This window comes from Arachis stenosperma, chromosome 10 (assembly GCF_014773155.1).
Source record: "Arachis stenosperma cultivar V10309 chromosome 10, arast.V10309.gnm1.PFL2, whole genome shotgun sequence".
Classification (NCBI taxonomy): Eukaryota; Viridiplantae; Streptophyta; class Magnoliopsida; order Fabales; family Fabaceae; genus Arachis; species Arachis stenosperma.
Genome location: NC_080386.1, coordinates 123,444,950 through 123,463,973, shown reverse-complemented (window position 1 = coordinate 123,463,973; position 19,024 = coordinate 123,444,950). Strand labels below are relative to the sequence as shown.

Here is a 19,024-nt window from a genome sequence, read left to right as displayed (position 1 = left end):
CCTCCGTGAGGTCAAAGATAAATAATTAACGAAATATCCTACATGACAGCAGTATAAGAGCAAGATCGATAATTTGGAGAATAACTACAAGCTCCAGAGGCACAAAATCAATCGTGAATGCATCAATACATATATTTAACTTTTTTTTAAGTTTTATAGAAAATATTTCATTTTAATTATAAGAAAAATGATAAATAAATGTATTGATGCATTCACGTTGATTTTGTGCCTTTGGAACTTGTACTTATTATCTATATTATCGACCTTGTTCTTATACTGCTGTCATATAGAAAATTTCGCTAATTGTTTATCTTTGACCTCCGGTGGGACTAAATTGAAGCTAAATAAAACTTTTTTGAATTCAAATATGACACTTTAAACCTTAAAAACCAAAACAGAAATACATCCAAACGTAAGGGACCAATTTAGTACTTTACCATTCAATTTTATTTTCATTATAACATCATTGAATAAGTATTAATTAATAACTTCAAAATATATAGAATACTAATTCTAAAAAGTTATAAAAGATAATAATGCTTAATTCAGTAAGTTTAATAATAATAATAATAATAATAATAATAATAATAATAATAATATGAATGATTCATATTTAAAACTTTTAATTTTGTTGACATTACATATGCATCTTAATATATATATACACTAACACTCATTGAAAGGTATATAATTAATCAAATCAATACAAGGCAAAGGTAGTTTTGTTGCTGTCAGTGACTACTATAATCACTTAATCATGTGTATGTGGGGACCAAGCTAGTTAATTAATTAACTAATACTAATAAGCAATGGTTACATTCATGCATCGCCATGTTCCTGTCTACTATATTTGAGCCAGTTTTACTAAGAATAAAATAATATAAACATCATACTAAAATAAAATTTTAAGGAAAAAAAAAAGAACAAACAGCACTACGGTTTGCTCCCTACATACATGTCGTCATTAGTGACGCTTTTGCTTTTGTATATACTATTTTAAGAAAAAAAATCTTCTTTTTATCAATTTTATTAATTAAGTCAAGAATTTTATTGAAAAAAAAAGAAACATAAAACCCCATTATTAAAATGGAATGTTATTACTTCGTTAAGTAAGTTGTCCTATCTATTAAAATACTTATTATAAGTAAATAAAAATTAATTATCATACACAATACTAAACATCCTTAATCTAATTTTCATCTTATCCAGCAACAACAACAATTAGTATTTATCATTTTTAGAACTAAATTCATTTATTTTCTAGTGATTATTACAAAGTCAAATTAAACATAAGGTTGTCATTAGATCCCCTCTTCACATATATCCTCTACATTATTATTATTATTATTATTAGAGTAAATGTCTTTTTTAATCTCTAACCATTTATCCGATGAATTTTCATCCCTTAAGAAATCTAAAATCCTAAATCGGTCTTTATCTACTTTGATATATATACGTTATAGTTCCTATCTATTTTGAATAAATATCCTTTTCGATCCCTAACCAGGAACTGAAACGTACATATATCAAAATAGATAGGGACCGATTTAGGATTTTAGATTTCTTAAAGGGTGAAAAGTCTATTAGATAAATGGTTAAGGACCGAAAAAAATATTTACTCTTCTTATTATTATTATTATTATTATTATTATTATTATTATGTTAAAAATCAATCACTAAATTAATTAGTAGCTAGTTTTAGCATATATCTAAATAATCTAATATAATTAATAAAATATATAATAAACCCCCTTCACATGATATATATATATATATATAGTATCAAGGAATCACCCACTTATCCCTGACCAAAATTGTTCTGTTAATTTGCCCCCACCACATACCATATGCCATATATACCCCTCAAAGCACTCACTCAAAATTCCTATAAATTCTCACCATAACATTGCAAATATCAATTGCCCAAAGTGCTTAATAATCACTACTACTATTATTATTGGTAGTAGTAGTAGTAGTATTATAGTGCTCACTCTCTTCTACTGTGTATTTATTTCTTTTTGTGATGGATGTGGATAATAATGATAATAGTGTTGGTGCCATGGTTAGTAGTAGGAAGAAGAAGAAAAAGAATGGGTCAATAAGTTCAATTTTCATGCATGCAGATACCAAAGACTGGTTTTTCATGCTCTTTGGTTTGTTGGGGGCAATTGGAGATGGATTAACCACACCTCTGGTCTTGTTCATCACTAGCAAGATGATGAACAACCTTGGAAGTTTTTCTAATCTTGAAGGAGGTGGTGGTTTCACTCATAACATAAACAAGGTATTATTATTATTATTATTATTATTATTATTATTATTATTATTATTATTATTATTATTAATGTATGTTTATAATTAAGATTATCCTTGATTTAGAACTCCAAAACCATTATGGTCTGAACTTTGAATTAACAACTATGGCTTGGAGATAGATGAAGGATGTAGACGATTTCTTTTTTAAAAATATTTAATTATTTATTTGATTATCTTCTCTCTCAAGCAATATATACGAAAAGTTCAAACTTCAAAGTTGTTTTTCTTCTTTTCTTTTTTTTCCTTATGTGTATAGTTTAATGATTAGCATATATATAATTATATATGCTATAAAGTGAGAGACAGATATAACTCCCACAAGACACGCTCATATGGTGCAGATTAAATAATATTCTATCTATTTAAAATAATTGATGTTAATTTGGTTAAAGTAATTTGTTGAATAGCAAGTGCAAGTCGAGAAGAAATCTTACATCAAAAAGAATAAAAAAAAAGTGAAGAGTTTATAAAACAAAAACTCTCGCAAAACTTTATGTCTAAAAATTTTGGATTATTAAATAGTGTCATATCATTTTTTGTTATGTTATTTTTTTTTTCTAAAATTTTTCTGTGGTTAACATTTTTTCATGATGGCCCAATTATAAATCACTAAAAAATTAATCTTATATTCAAACAACAAATAATTTACATTATTTTTTGTATTTGCTATTTTATCTAAACTAACAATAGTTATTTTTATTATTGGGTTGATTTTAATTTGTTGATCTCTGATGCAGAATGCAGTGGCTTTGTTATATTTGGCATGTGGGTCTTTTGTTGCTTGCTTCTTGGGTGAGTTTTATTTGCTATTATTTTCTATTGTTTAATTTATAATTTTTTAAAAAGTTAACTTTTATTTTTGTACGGTACAACATACAGAAAGTAAATAATAAATTATTATTATTCTGAGAATTATTGTGTAGTTTTATGATATCTTTTATTATGGTGCTTAAATTGTCTAACTTAATTTTAAAAATAAAAAATAAAATGTCTAAAGCAAAAAAATAAAATATTTAAAATTTATTAAATATTATTTATTTATTTTTTTTAATATGTTAAGTACAATCTTAAAAACACCATAGTATTTACCTTATTACTTTATTTGCAGAGGGTTATTGTTGGACAAGAACAGGTGAAAGACAAGCAACAAGAATGAGAGGCAGATATTTAAAGGCAGTACTAAGACAAGAAGTGGCATACTTTGATTTGCATGTTACAAGCACTTCAGAGGTCATCACCAGTGTTTCCAATGATAGCCTTGTAATTCAAGATTGTCTTAGTGAAAAGGTATGAATTAAGAAAAAAAATATTATTATTGTTATTAGGATAAAATAAGATTTAATTTTAATTCCATGAAATTAGTGATTTATAGTTGTGATGATACTTATTAAAAAAAAAGTTAAATCCCATTAAGGAGCCAATGAAGTATTTGTACAAATGGACTATTTATTTGGTCCAATATGAGTTTAAAAATGAACATTCAGGATAAAACACTACTAATTTTTCAAACACAATACACTCATACTATTTATAATAACCATCCGAATATTAGAGATAATAAATATATGATATCTTATTGAATCGAACATCTCTATACCCCTATTGTACATATTGTATAGATATTGTATTGGCTTCTTATATTTCCTCAAAAAAGTTATAGTAAATTTAAGTTAATTTAATTTTAATACTTTTTTATATAAGAGTTTTTTTTGTTTCATTAAAACTCTAATAATATATCATGATTTATAAATTTATTTTTGGTAAAAATTTATAGAAAGAAATTTTATAGAATTAACTAATATAAATAGTTGGTTGCAATTTTTGAAACCTATCTAGGTTCCAAATTTCTTGATGAATGCATCAATGTTTATTGGGAGCTACATAGTGGCATTTGCATTACTATGGAGACTAGCAATAGTGGGGTTCCCATTTGTGGTGTTGCTAGTGATCCCAGGCTTAATGTATGGAAGAACATTAATGGGGTTAGCAAGAAAAATAAGAGAAGAGTATAATCAAGCAGGGACAGTGGCAGAGCAAGCAATATCATCAATAAGAACAGTGTATTCTTTTGTGGGAGAGAACAAGACAATAGGTGCTTTCTCTGATGCTCTACAAGGTTCTGTTAGGTTGGGTTTGAAACAAGGGTTGGCTAAAGGGTTGGCTATTGGAAGCAATGGTGTTGTCTTTGCAATTTGGTCTTTTATGTCTTATTATGGTAGCAGGTTGGTTATGTACCATGCTGCTGAAGGTGGCACTGTTTTTGCTGTTGGTGCTGCTATTGCTCTTGGTGGATTGTAATTATACTTCTCCCTTTCTCTCTTTCAATTTCTTCATATGCTTTCATTTTAGATGCACTTTAATTTAAATATGACATTATTTATTTTTAGGTGACTACTTCTGTAAAGATATCTTCATATAAAGATGATAGATAATTTTGTCAAATATATCAAACAATTTAATAAGTTGCAGTATTGTCTTCATATGAAGATGTAGTCTTGAAATAATCATTTTATTTTTATGAAAAATTTTTATGAGTGATCACTTACATGAAGTTGTCTTCGTGTAAAAATTTAGATAAAAATCATTAGATGATTTGATATATTTGACTAAATTATCATTTAATAGTTTTTAACTAATATTTTTTAGATAAAGATATTTTTAAGTGAGTAGACACTATTTTTATATAAATGCCAATTTAATAACTCTTTTTTTTACAAACTCATATTATAGATGAATTTGTAAAAATTTTGGTAAAACTCAACATGTGAAGTATATGAAATTGACTACACCTGAGCTTCCACAAAAAAATTTATACAATAAACAAAATTAGCGGTGAAGAAAAATTTTTCAAACTTTATCATTTCTAACCCCTTTTTTTTGGTGAATCAGGGCGTTAGGTGCCGGTCTATCCAATGTTAAGTACTTCTCAGAAGCAATCACTGCAGGAGAACGAATCATGGAGGTTATAAAACGAATTCCAAAGATTGATTCTGACAACATGGTAGGAGAGATTCTCGAAAACATCTTAGGAGAAGTCGAATTGGATCATGTTGAATTCGCGTACCCGTCGAGGCCGGACAACATGATACTATCCAACTTCTCCCTGAAGATTCCGGCCGGGAAAACTGTGGCCCTAGTGGGAGGGTCCGGGTCGGGGAAATCGACGGTGATATCATTGTTGCAAAGGTTCTATGACCCAATAGGAGGTGAGATAAGGCTTGATGGGGTGCCAATTATGAAGATGCAATTAAAATGGCTAAGATCTCAAATGGGTTTGGTTAGTCAAGAGCCAGCACTATTTGCAACAAGTATAAAAGAGAATATTCTGTTTGGGAGAGAAGATGCATCTGAGCAAGAGATTGTGGAAGCTGCAAAAGCCTCCAATGCTCATAATTTCATATCACAATTGCCACAGGGATATGATACCCAGGTCAGTATTTTTTTTTTTTAAATGAAACTATTATGTAGCTATATTTAATTTTAGAAAACACATTAAATATACTTCTAAAATATACAAGAAACTTTTATATTATGTTAATTTAATTTATTTCACTCTATCAAATAATAAACACAAAAGTTTTAACTCTTAGGCAGATTTAATCGTATTTTAAAAACATTGCATGCTAACTATTTATTTTTATTTATAATATTTAAAATTGTGTTATATATTTAAAAATAAGTATGTAGTTGTACATATATATGCTCATATTCTCTCTTTCGTTTTGTGTTTTTGTCTACTAAATTATTAATGCATCATAGACTTCAGATCATTGCTGTAGACCAAATAATTCAAGTCTTAAGAAGCATGATAGAGATATCTTAAAATCATTTTCACAAAGCATAAAACATATATATATATATACCCACAAAATTATTTTAGAATTTATTTATTTTTTAATTTGCCCACATGTTTAATTTGAAGTTGATGCCATAAATCCATGACGATGACGACATTTAATAGTGTGTGTGTGTGTTTCACAAATAATTCTTTGCTTTAATGATATCCCATATTCAATTCCATGCTGTAATAATAATAATATGATTATAACAACTAACAATTTTGTAAGAAAAACAGCAAAAATATACCAAGTAATAATTTATTTGGTGGTCCACGCACAAAAAGCACTTCATCTTTCTTCCAATGTGCGATCCTAAAAATTGTAAATTGCCACTTTCTATTTTAATTTTTAAGAATCAAATTCCATAAATGGCCGGCATCTTTTCTCAATTATGCAGTCAAACTTTAATTTTTCAAAGCAATATCTTACATCTCACTACAGCTCATCGACTATGATCCAAGTTTAATAGTATGTATATATAGTAGCAGATAATTATTTTAGAAAAAAATAAAAGAAAACAAGGTTTTAATAGATAACAATTAAGAAACTGTTTTTTAAAAAGTTTCTATTAATATAATAAAAGTTTTGAAATTTTTAGTATAATCAATGTATTAGAGTTTGTTTGGATGTCATTAAATTATTAAAAAAATTTAATGATTTTTTTATTTTTTAATATGTTTAATAAAATTTTAATAGTAAAAATAAAAATACTAATAAAATATTTTTTAAAATTTATAATTTACATAACTTTTTAAAGTTGTTTACTTAAAAAAATTATTTTAAAATAATAAACAAATTAAAAAATATTTTATACCAAATATAATTATTAGATAAAAAATATTTTTGTATAAAATATACAAATATAAAATTATTTTTTTAAAGGTCTTCTAAAAGAATTATTTAAAACAAGATCTTTTCGTAAAAATTTACCTAAATAAATTTTTAGAAGTTTGATTTTATTTTTAATAAAAAAATTTTACTTTAGAAATCTCAATGAGTATTTTTAGTATACTTATATTAATAAAATTTAAAGAATATTTTTTATGTAGGAAAATTCTAAGACATTCAATTCAATAATTAAATAAACGGAGTGAGATTTTCTATTACAAGTAGTACACAGACACCGACTATAAAAAAAAACCAATAAAAAAGTACAAACATTTGTCTATTCATATGAGTCATTATTATAATAGATTTATTTTTAATTGAATTCTTAAATAATATTGATATCATCAACGTGGAACAATGGAAGACAAATGGAAAATATATATTCATTGGTAGTCCGGCTCCTCAAGCAAAATATATGAGGATATCAGTGGTTGACTTCGCTCGGGCGTCAATTTTTAAATTAAAATTAAATAAAATTACGAAAGAAATAATTCTCAAATGAAATAGAGTAAAATGTTTTCAGAAGAAGTATTACAATAAAACAATGAGAAAATTAATTTGGGTTGTTTAATAATTGACTTATACATTTAAATAAGTGTTAAGATTCAAATTGTCTTGTATATACATATAATAATAAATTTTTAAATGAAGCTAAAAAAGTCAACCAATAATAATATGATATCTGCTAGTAAAGTTTTTTGTTGTTGTCAAATTTGATATTTTTTAAATAAAATATAATTAAACTAACTAAATTAACTAATTTTTTAAATATAAAATAGTAAAAATATCAAAAACATCCTTTGTTAATATTTTACTTTAAAAAAATCTATTAGTTCAATTAATTTAAAGTCAGATTGAATTGATTTTTTAAAAAATATTTATTTTTTATTTTTTTAATAGATAAAATTATTTTACATTTAGATAATTTTTAAAAAAATAAATATTAAAAATATCTTTTATTTCTATTTTTTTAAAAACATGGTATTGTCACTTTTTTTAGAAAATAATTTATTTTTCTTTAAAAAAAGATCTAAAAATAAATTTAAAATTGAATAAAAATATTTTTTAATATTTTTCAATTAAAATAATAATCTAATAAAATTTTTTGAAGAAATATTTGTGCATTCAAAAATATAAACACTTTATTTTTTATTTGGTAAATAAAAAATTCATGTACTTATATTTGTAATTTTTAAAAATTATGGATGCTTTTGAAATCATTTAAAGAAAAAATTTTTAAAATTGATTTGTGGTTATCAAAACTAAAAAATTTAATATAATTTTATACATTAATTAATATTTAAATTTAATTCTTAAATTAATGTCTATTATAATATTTTTAAATTTTAAAAACTATTTTATCAAACGTATTTATTATTATTTATACTTATTAAAAATTATTTTTAATTTAATTTACTAAGCACAAACACAGATACTACCATTTTTAAAAAACAAACTTTTAAAAGCTGACTTTTATCAACTATTTTTAACAAATAAAAATTTTATCAAACTAAATTTTAGTCATTTTTGCTTTACACATGTTTATTTTCTGTTTAAAAAAATAAGTTTGACTTTAAAAAAAAAGTATTAACCCTTGTCGCAAATATTCTCTAACTGTATGATTTGTCAGAAGCTGCTTGATTAATTAATTAAGTTTCGTCCTCCTAATAACAATATTATTATTATTAATTTAAACAAATCATGATCATGATGATAACAACAAATTCCAGTTTTATAATTGCTGGACGTAATAACCTTCCTCAGATATCTCCTTTACGGCAGCGTTCACCTTCCCAAACAACCAATATCTATTTCAATTATTGAAAAGAAAAAATAACATACTTCACATTTCTTATTATTATTTATATTTAATTTATAAAAACTGATTAACAGCCACGTTAACATCTATTAATATATTAGCACTTATAAATTATATAACTATATTAGATACATACTAATATCATCATTAGTATAGAATATACATTTAAATATAAAATACATATACACTAAATTATAAATATATAATAATTAATTTTAATAGATAATTTTAACAAACAAATAGTCTTTTTGCAAGCTATAATATGAGTAAAAAAAATATACTAAAAATTTATAATATATTTGTGTTCATTCTAAGCTATATATTTAACATATATTGGCAGCACAAATATATATATATATATATATATATATATATATATATTCACTTAAAAATATTTTTTGAAAAAAGTATTAAAATATTATGAAATATATTTAAGAATAGTACTATATGAATAAGTTTTTTATTAATCAAATTTTAATAAATTGATCTAACATCAACAAAAATCATTATTATATTATCACTCTTACTCATCCACTCATAATCCATTTTTTATTATTTATTTTAATTAGATTTAGTTCACAAAAGAATTATACATATAGTATTTTTCTATACTTAATATATATTTTAAAAATATTTATAATTTTAAAAATTTATTAAAAAAATAAACATGCTAAAATATACTAAAATTAATTATTAATGTAGAATATACATTAAAATATAAATTACATATTAAAAATAAATTAAATTATATATAAATAATTATAATTATATCATAACAGAAGAAAAAAAAATGCATGTGGTGATGGATGCAGGTTGGGGAGAGAGGAGTGCAAATGTCAGGAGGACAAAAACAAAGAATCGCCATCGCAAGAGCAATAATCAAGAAACCGAGAATCCTCCTTCTGGACGAAGCAACAAGCGCACTCGACTCCGAATCTGAGCGCGTTGTTCAAGAAGCCCTCGACAAAGCCGCCGTTGGCCGCACCACCGTCATCATTGCCCACCGCCTTTCCACCGTTCAGAATGCTGACCTCATTGCCGTCGTTCAGAACGGCAAGGTCGTGGAAATAGGCCCTCACCAAACCCTAATTCAAAACGACGCCGGTCTTTACGCTTCCCTCGTTCGCCTCCAAGCGTCAAAGAATAATAATGAACAAGACGACACTGTCGTTTTGCCTCCTCCTACTCATCCGTCGTCCATTTCCAACAAGGATATTCATAACACAAGCAGTCGAAGGCTCTCGCAAGTCAGCCGATCCAGTTCAGCAAACTCCGTTGCCCGCGTGGCTTCTTGTGCCGGTGATGATCATGACGTAGAGGAAATAGTTAAAGATAACAACTTTGCTGTTCCTTCATTTCGCAGGTCAGTCACAAATACTCACTCTCTTTTTATTTCATGTAAAGATAATAATTTGTCAGGCAATCTAAATTATAAAAATATTATTTATACATTAAAATCAAACACTAAAATAAAATAAGCTATTATATATATATAATTTAATTTTTTAATATATATTTTATATTTTAATATATATTTTATATTAATATTTGATTTGATGTTAATTTTAATGTATATTTATTATGATTATTTATATTAAATTATTAATATAATAAAATATTAATATTTTAATTATTATTTTTGTATAAAATGTACGTTTAATTTTTCTTTTTCTCTTGTTTTATAAAATTTATTATTATTATTTTATTTTTACGTTAAAAGATTTTTTAGGTATTAGGTTTGGTCTCTATTGCTAATTTGTTACAATAGTCATATTTGTATTTAATATATTAGCATTTAATTAAATAATCTAATAAAAACTTTCTATAACAATTTGTGTCGAATGTTAATAAAAGGGAGCAGTGTAGTACTATCTAAATACAGTTATGCTATATATATATATATATATATATATATATATATATATATATATATATATTTTAATATACATATAATATTTTTTATTTAAAAATTAATATTTTATTAAATATAAAAAAATTTAAAATTAAAACACTTTTATTCTTAAATCATAAACTATAAACTATAAACTCTAAATTTTAAATTTAAATTATTGATATAAAATATAATAAATAAAAAATTAATATCTATTTAATTACTAAATAATATATTACTCTTTACTTAATAAGAAATGTTTAAAAGTAATAATTTATAAAGCCATAAGAATTTAGGTGGATGTTACAATAAGAAAAACTTATTATATGAAAAGTCTTGTTATATTATTTACTCTTTTTAATACTTAATTAAATTTTTGAGTCCGTTATGGTGTAGGTTGTTAGCTCTAAACCTTCCGGAGTGGAAGCAAGCATGTTTGGGATGTATGAGTGCAGTGTTATTTGGTGCAGTTCAACCGATTTATGCATTCTCGATGGGGTCAATGATATCCGTTTATTTTCTGACGGACCATGATGAGATTAAGAGGAAGACTATGATCTACGCACTTTGTTTTCTAGGGTTGGCTGTGTTCTCTCTAATTGTGAATGTGTTGCAGCATTATAACTTTGCTTACATGGGTGAGTACTTGACAAAGAGGGTTAGGGAGAGGATGCTTTCAAAGATTCTCACTTTTGAAGTAGGCTGGTTTGACCAGGATGAGAATTCAACGGGTGCAGTTTGTTCTAGACTTGCCAAAGAAGCAAATGTGGTATGTTTTATTATTCTTACTTATGTTTATGATAACGTAGTGATAATGATGAATCTCACATTTTTCATTTAGTAATTAAAAATGTGTTAGTTTAGTATCAAAAGGAAAATTAATATACAAAATATATCTCTCTAGAGAAATGTAACTAAAGATGCAACAAATAGTTTTTTTTTAAAATGTAATATAGAAGATATATTATACAGAATTTAATTTTGATATACCGCCAGTGTAAAACTATTTTATACAATCTTTTATATTGACCACTTAAATAGTCATAAAAAAAATAATTATAATTATAATTATATAACTGTATACAATATTTTCAATATATCAAAATTAAACTTATATTATACATCACCTATTTATTTTTAGTAGTCCAATTTAATTTAATTTCAAAGGGCAACATATATAGTTCATTTTTATTTTTTGACTTGTGGGGCTACTTATTCATACTTTTCTCTTCTTTTGTCATATGAACTTTTTTTAGGTATGAAGCAAAGATCCAAGTAACATTTCTCTATTATTTTTGTTGGGTCATAATGTCTTTTTAAACATGCACGGATTCATGATCCATAATGTTACATTATCAATCATTTCTTCTTGTCATTCCATTAAATTTAATTTTGATGTGCAGTATACATGTGTCCAATTATATATTATTATTATTATTATATTACTAAAAATAATTATTTACTGTAACATATATTATCAAAACTAAACTTTTAGTTTAGGTGTCTTCTATGATATTTAATATTTACTCATAAAATTTAAAAAAAAAAAAATTGGATCTCATCTTATTCCATCTCTATTTTTAGACAATTTAAACAGAAAATTTGTAAACACTAAAAAATTCACCTTTATTTTATTGCCTCATTATCTTTTTTTTTTTTTTGGTCCACTATATTTTATGTTCTGACAGGCCAAGCATTATCTTCTTTTATTCATGATGTTTCACTTTGACATGATTTCAGGTAAGGTCCTTAGTGGGAGACAGAATGGCCCTAGTGGTTCAAACAATCTCAGCGGTTCTAATAGCATGCACCATGGGCTTGATCATAGCATGGAGGCTCGCCCTTGTTATGATAGCCGTTCAACCAATCATCATAGCATGTTTCTACACAAGGCGTGTCCTTTTACAAAGCATGTCAAGCAAGGCCATCAAGGCCCAAAGCGAAACCAGCAAGATAGCCGCCGAGGCCGTCTCCAACCTCAGAACCATAACTGCATTCTCTTCCCAAGACCGGATGCTCAAGATGCTCGAGAAGGCCCAACAGGGTCCAAGACGTGAGAGCATCCGGCAATCTTGGTACGCCGGAATTGGGCTTGCTTGTGCCCAAAGCCTCACGTCTTGTACATGGGCATTGGACTTTTGGTACGGTGGGAAACTTATAGCCCACGGATACATAACGTCCAAGGCGCTGTTTGAGACCTTCATGATCTTGGTGAGCACGGGTAGGGTTATTGCCGATGCTGGTAGCATGACTAGTGACCTTGCTAAAGGTTCAGATGCTGTGGCCTCTGTTTTTGCCATCTTAGACAGGTATATAACTAAATAACACACAAATATTTGATATCAATACTTGTCAATCCTGATAATAGATCCTTTCAATTGTTTAAAAAAATTAAGAGTAGTGTAAGGTGTGATTTTTAATCTTTCATTATTCTCTCTCATATTTATTCTTGATCCCATTTATAAAATTAATTGTGAAAGATCCTATTTTACTCCTTCAATTATTAAAAAAAATTGAGAGAATTTATTCCCGTCGATCCTTTTCATTAATGCTTCACATGTTGTATTAACTTCTATCTCATCTTGCCATTTTAGCAATTTACATGTCACGCCATTATTTACTTAAAAAAAATATAACATAAATATTTTAATATTATATACATAATAGGTGTGTTTGATTTTGTGTAGTGTTTTTTATTTTCAAAATTTTATAAAAAAATAGAAAATAGAATTTTATTATTTTTTATAAAATTCTAAAAAATAATAAAATGAAAACAAAAAATAGAAAATACAAACTAAATGCACCATAAAATTGCAAGATTAAGGTCTGGTTGTTTCTATTTTTAATTTCTATTTTTAAAATTTTGTAAAAAAAAAAAACAAAATCTTGTTTAATTATTTCCACTTGATTTTTGTATTACACTCTTTTTGTCACGCTTTTTGGGTTAATTATTTTGTGATATGAGCACAGGTACACTAAGATTGAGCCCGATGACCCAGAAGGGTACAAGCCGGAAAAGTTAACGGGCCAAATGGAACTAAAAGATGTCCATTTCGCATACCCAGCTAGGCCCAACGTGATGATTTTTGAAGGGTTCTCAATGCAAATTGATGCAGGGAAATCAACAGCACTAGTGGGCCAAAGTGGTTCAGGCAAATCAACAATATTGGGTCTAATTGAGAGGTTCTATGAGCCAATGAAAGGACAAGTGATCATAGATGGTAGAGACATTAAATCATATAACCTAAGGTCACTAAGGAACCACATTGCACTAGTGAGCCAAGAGCCAACTCTATTTGGTGGCACCATAAAGGAGAACATTGCTTATGGAGCTTGTGAAAATGATGACAAAGTTGTTAGTGAAAGTGAGATTATAGAAGCAGCAAGGGTAGCAAATGCACATGAATTTATTGCAAGTTTGAAAGATGGGTATGACACATATTGTGGTGATAGAGGGGTTCAATTGTCAGGGGGTCAAAAGCAAAGAATTGCAATTGCAAGGGCAATTCTGAAAAATCCAGAAGTTTTGCTATTGGATGAGGCAACAAGTGCACTTGATAGCCAATCAGAGAAGCTAGTGCAAGGTGCATTGGAGAGGGTTATGGTTGGAAGAACAAGTGTGGTTGTTGCTCATAGGTTAAGCACAATTCAGAATTGTGATGTGATTGCTGTTTTGGATAAAGGGAAGCTTGTGGAAAAAGGGACTCATTCATCTTTGTTGGGTAAAGGCCCAAGTGGTGCTTATTACTCTCTTGTGAGTCTGCAACAAACAAGACCAACCAACACTAATAATAGTAATAATAATGTTGGTGAAATTAGCTAGTTAATCAAAAAGTCAAAGTCAATGGTCAATGGTCAACGGTCAATGGTCAATATAGGGCTATTGTGGGTGATAGGTGCAAAGTACACAAAGATGGCACTTGAACTGATCAACTTGTGTTATAGTATTAGCCACTTGTAAGAATATTTATATCTTACGCCATTCATGGTTAAATGTATATATATAACTATAATTATAATTATCAATGCATGCATGTACCTTTATCAATCAATAGAAACTTGGTGCAAATTTTTCTTACTTTTTTTTTTCTTTTTAAGTTTACACAAAAAAAAAAAAAACAGAGTCATTTACTTATAAATAGTAAGATACAAACTACAAAGTGCCACATGCTATATAATCTTTGTTGAATAACATACCTCAATCTATTTGTGTATAGTTCCTAAAATGTAGTAAGAACAAAGATTGTGAGAAAAGATAGTACATTCATTCATGTCTTCATAGAAACTTTCTATATAATCACTCCATAAGCAATATGTCACGTTTCTCTTCCAAAAGAAGTCAAAAAAAATGTTGGGTAAAATTTCAAATGTAGTTCTTGTTCTTGTATATTACTCTATTCTAACATCATCATATTCTAATGGTTATCCTCTTTCAACACAAAATAGATGGATCATTGATGAATCCACAAAGCAACGGTCCAAACTAGTTTGTGGAAATTGGGCAGGGCACCTTGAACCAATGTTACCAGAAGGACTTAACAAGAAGCCATTAAAGGATCTTGTTTCCCAATTGGTTAATCAAAGATTCAATTGTGTCCGCCTCACCTATGCAATTTACATGTGGACACGTTATGAGAATAATGTTGTTGAAGACACATTGAGAGAGTTAAGAATACATAAAGAGGTTGTCAAAGGGATTTCAAAATCAAATCCTTCTTTGTTGAAGATGACTCACATACAAGTCTTTGATACATTGGTTAAGGAACTTGGAGATCAAAATGTGATGGTGTTGCTTGATAATCATGTTAGCAAGGCAAAATGGTGTTGCAATGATGATGATGGAAATGGGTTCTTTTATGATAAATATTTTGATCCTTTCGAATGGATGCAAGGCCTTAGTTTAGTAGGCAAACACTATGCTGGAAATTCTGTTGTATGTACGAAATTCATATACTTTTTTTTCTCTCTTTCTATTTTGGGAAACGATAATGTTACTCCTAAATTAATAACGCCACTTTTTAATTATATTTTTTTATCTTTCTTTAAAACTATCAACGATTTTTATTTGTTATATCAACTTTTTCTGATATTTTTTGTCATATTCATAAAGATTGTGGATAGTTTTAGAAAAAGATAATATATATATTTAATTTAGAGGGAGCGACATTATCATTTTCTTCTTTTTTAACAAGTTGTATTATTTGTACATATAGGGTATGAGACACTTTGCTGACTTCGACCTACTTTAGTTGACAAGTTGAGATTCGAAAAAATTCATCAGGTAACTAAAAATAAAAATAAGATAAGACAAAAAATAACTTAAAATTTTATATAAATTTTTTTCTATTTTTAGGATTAAATGGAAATAAGTAAATATCTAAAAATATTTTTAAAATTTTATCAAATTATTTTGGAGACATTGTCAGCTAATTTTAATAAAATACATAGGTTGACGGTGTCCCACACTCTAATATGTACACGTAATATTTTTAGTTTCTTTTAATTGATTCGAATGATATTGACATACTTTTTTTTTAGAAATGCTAGTTATCCTTTAATTTGTAGCTTTTAATCATTCTTTTTAAAAATTTATTATTATTTAATTAATTTAAATACCCACTTTCACATACTAATTGTTCAAAAAATCAAAAAAGTTACTTGTTTTTAATTTTCTCTTTTTTCTGAAAGCTGAATAAAAGACAATATTTAAAAGATACCTAATTGCACGACTTTTTTTATAATGGAGATATTGACACAACTATTTGATCCTAGGTTTTTTTTTTTTTGGGTTTAAAAATAGGTGGTGGCAATGAGCTTGAGGAATGAATTGCATGGTCCAAGGCAAAATAAGGGAGATTGGTACCATTACATGAGTGAAGGAGCAAAAACAATTCACAAGGCAAATCCACAGGTACTGGTGGTTGTGTCAGGTTTGAATTATGATACAGAGTTTCATTTTCTAAAGAGAAAACATCTTAAGTTAAACATAGGGAAAAAATTGGTGTATGAGACACATTTGTATTCTTGGTCTGGGGTTGGAATTCTCAACTTGAAAGAAACTTGGACTATGCAACCATTAAACAAGATTTGTGCTAATAGTCTTGAAGCATTGGATAATCAAGTAGGGTTTCTAAGAAGTGGTAGTGATGCAGCTCCTTTAATCTTTAGTGAGTTTGGATTTGATGAAAGTGGTTCCAATGAAGAAGACAATAATTTCTTGACTTGCCTTCAAACCTACCTAGTTGGGAATGACTTGGATTGGGGCTTGTGGGCATTTCAAGGTAGCTATTACCTAAGAGATGATAAAGCTCAAGTTGATGAGAATTTTGGGTTAATGGATTCCTCTTGGACTCATCTTAGATACCCAAATTTCAATGAGAAGTTCCAACTTTTGATAAGGAAGATTCAAGGTAAATCTTTTTAAGTTATATAGAAACACTTCCTGTTAATTTTATGTGAAATTGATAATTGAGAGTTGTTAGACGATAATTTAGTCAAAGTTATCAAATCATTTAACGATTCTCAATTATCAACTTCACATAAAATTAATTTCACTTGAGTTTTCATCGTATAGAAACATATATAGAATGTCATTTCATTAGTTCATTTATCTTTGATTTTGTCTCTAACAAAAATATGTAGAATAATTTTTTTAAGAGATTTGTTAATATCATAAATTTGCCTCATACTATTTAAAAAAAAAAGTGATAGATTAATTCTTTTATTTGTATGAAAATTATAATTGTTTTTACTGTTTTTTTTAACAAAATTCTAAAAAATAAAAGATATTGAAAATGAAGAAAGAAAATAAAAATGCTAATCAAGCACAACTTTATTTTTTTAGTGTTACAAATAGTTATGAATTGTTTTTAATATTCCAAATATTAAATTAAGATACTTTTGTTTCATCATATATTTATGAAAATAGATTTTTATTTCCAAAACAACCCCAATAATATATCAATACAAGGAAGAGTTCTTTGATAATAGTAATTCGTATCTTAATTTTTATTCTCTTGATATAATAATATTAAATACCCACCTTTTTCAATGAGAATAGAATTTTAAAAAAAATTCTTAAAACTAAGTTATTTCTAAAAAAAAAAAGTTTCAAACTTTAAACAAACACAAGATAAAAAAAAAGCAAATATGCACTAATAACCTCTAACCTCATCTTTGTTAATAATGTAGATCCTACTTCTAAGGTCTCCAATAATGAATCTATCTTGTATTACCCTTTAAGTGGTCAATGTGTAAAAGTGAATGGAAGGAATGAACTTGAAGTGAGTAGCTGTGAAACAAAAGATAGATGGATTCATAATGGAGATGGGGGTAATATCAATTTAGTAAAAACTAACAAGTGCCTAACTTCAAATGGTGAAGGATTTCCAGTCACACTCTCAAATGATTGTAAAAGCAAGAATAGTTCTTGGATATTTGTATCCCCTTCCAAGCTTCATTTGGCCACAACAAATATTCAAAGTGATGGGGAATACTTGTGTTTGCAAAAGGATTCAAACTCACCCACAATTTTGACCTCAAAATGTATATGCATAGAAGATGATGATGATTCTACTTGTTTAAACAATCCACAAAGTCAATGGTTCCAGCTTGTTCCCACCAATAATAATGTATAGTTTTGATCTTTTGCTTGAATTTATTTACATATATAATAGCATACTCCATTTTAATATATAGTATGTAATTCAATTCAATGCATTGGATTTTTTGTTTTTCTCATTCTTTTCACAATTATGTGATGGTTAATGATTGTGATTTCAGGTTCAACCTTCCACACAAGCCATGTTCTACTCCCAACCCAAAATGAGGGACAGGAATATAAAGACATCTTCATATGCTTCAAAACTATGCAAGAGTCAAAGCCTTGTCCGAAAGTTTGGTCAAACTGTAGGTTTAATAGTCTTTTTCTTCACTCTTCTTTTCTAAAGAGAAGTGTTTTTTGAGCGCTAAATCTTTTTCTTAATCAGCACCAAGGTAGTGTGTGGATTGTAATTTTTCTTATAAAGATAGGCCAGTACTTACATACAAATTACTAACGTATATAGAAACAGAAATTAGACACGTTTGGTGGTGAAAAAATATTTTATTCAAACAAAAATTAGTGGAACCTTATAAAGTGGTTGCAAGAATTTAACCGGTGGCGGTAAATGAATCGGTAGAAAAATTGGTTCAATAATTTAGTGGTTCAATTAAGATTTAACTGATTTAATTAAATATAAAATACAATTATTAAAAATTAAATGTATAATT

At 27.1% G+C, this 19,024-nt stretch overlaps 2 protein-coding genes across 6 annotated transcripts; both read left to right on the top strand.

Annotated features, from left to right (window-relative positions):
* The first annotated feature begins 1,808 nt into the window (after positions 1–1,808).
* LOC130954403 (ABC transporter B family member 15-like) lies at positions 1,809–14,794 on the top strand. Its single transcript, XM_057881138.1, has 9 exons — positions 1,809–2,284; positions 3,054–3,108; positions 3,425–3,603; positions 4,153–4,610; positions 5,206–5,746; positions 9,675–10,225; positions 11,150–11,522; positions 12,494–13,062; positions 13,724–14,794. Exons 1-9 carry the CDS (start codon positions 2,024–2,026, stop codon positions 14,574–14,576), a joined length of 3,840 nt encoding a protein of 1,279 aa, XP_057737121.1. The 5' UTR covers positions 1,809–2,023; the 3' UTR covers positions 14,577–14,794.
* Positions 14,795–14,866: 72 nt separating this feature from the next.
* On the top strand, positions 14,867–18,780 carry LOC130954404 (glycosyl hydrolase 5 family protein-like). 5 transcript variants are annotated; one of them, XR_009076300.1, is made up of 5 exons: positions 14,867–15,686; positions 15,967–16,034; positions 16,554–17,163; positions 17,945–18,384; positions 18,536–18,780. XR_009076300.1 is itself a non-coding variant. In XM_057881140.1 (3 exons), exons 1-3 carry the CDS (start codon positions 16,623–16,625, stop codon positions 18,698–18,700), a joined length of 954 nt encoding a protein of 317 aa, XP_057737123.1. In that variant the 5' UTR covers positions 16,599–16,622; the 3' UTR covers positions 18,701–18,780. The 5 variants fall into 5 exon arrangements, 4 of the variants coding, with proteins under 4 accessions (XP_057737125.1, XP_057737123.1, XP_057737122.1 ...); XM_057881140.1 differs by lacking the exons at positions 14,867–15,686; positions 15,967–16,034 and having other exon boundaries at positions 16,599–17,163; positions 18,137–18,384; XM_057881139.1 differs by lacking the exons at positions 14,867–15,686; positions 15,967–16,034 and having other exon boundaries at positions 16,599–17,163.
* The last annotated feature ends 244 nt before the right edge of the window (positions 18,781–19,024 follow it).

Bases quoted from the DNA above. Each gene is read 5' to 3' on its own strand.
- LOC130954403 (XM_057881138.1), top strand. From the start codon at position 2,024: ATGGATGTGGATAATAATGATAATAGTGTTGGTGCCATGGTTAGTAGT. The intron at 3,604-4,152 runs GTATGAATTAAG...AAACCTATCTAG, and splicing joins AAGATTGTCTTAGTGAAAAG to GTTCCAAATTTCTTGATGAA. The intron at 10,226-11,149 runs GTCAGTCACAAA...GTTATGGTGTAG, and splicing joins GCTGTTCCTTCATTTCGCAG to GTTGTTAGCTCTAAACCTTC.
- LOC130954404 (XM_057881139.1), top strand. From the start codon at position 16,623: ATGAGTGAAGGAGCAAAAACAATTCACAAGGCAAATCCACAGGTACTG. The intron at 17,164-17,944 runs GTAAATCTTTTT...TTAATAATGTAG, and splicing joins TTTGATAAGGAAGATTCAAG to ATCCTACTTCTAAGGTCTCC. The intron at 18,385-18,535 runs GTATAGTTTTGA...TTGTGATTTCAG, and splicing joins TTGTTCCCACCAATAATAAT to GTTCAACCTTCCACACAAGC.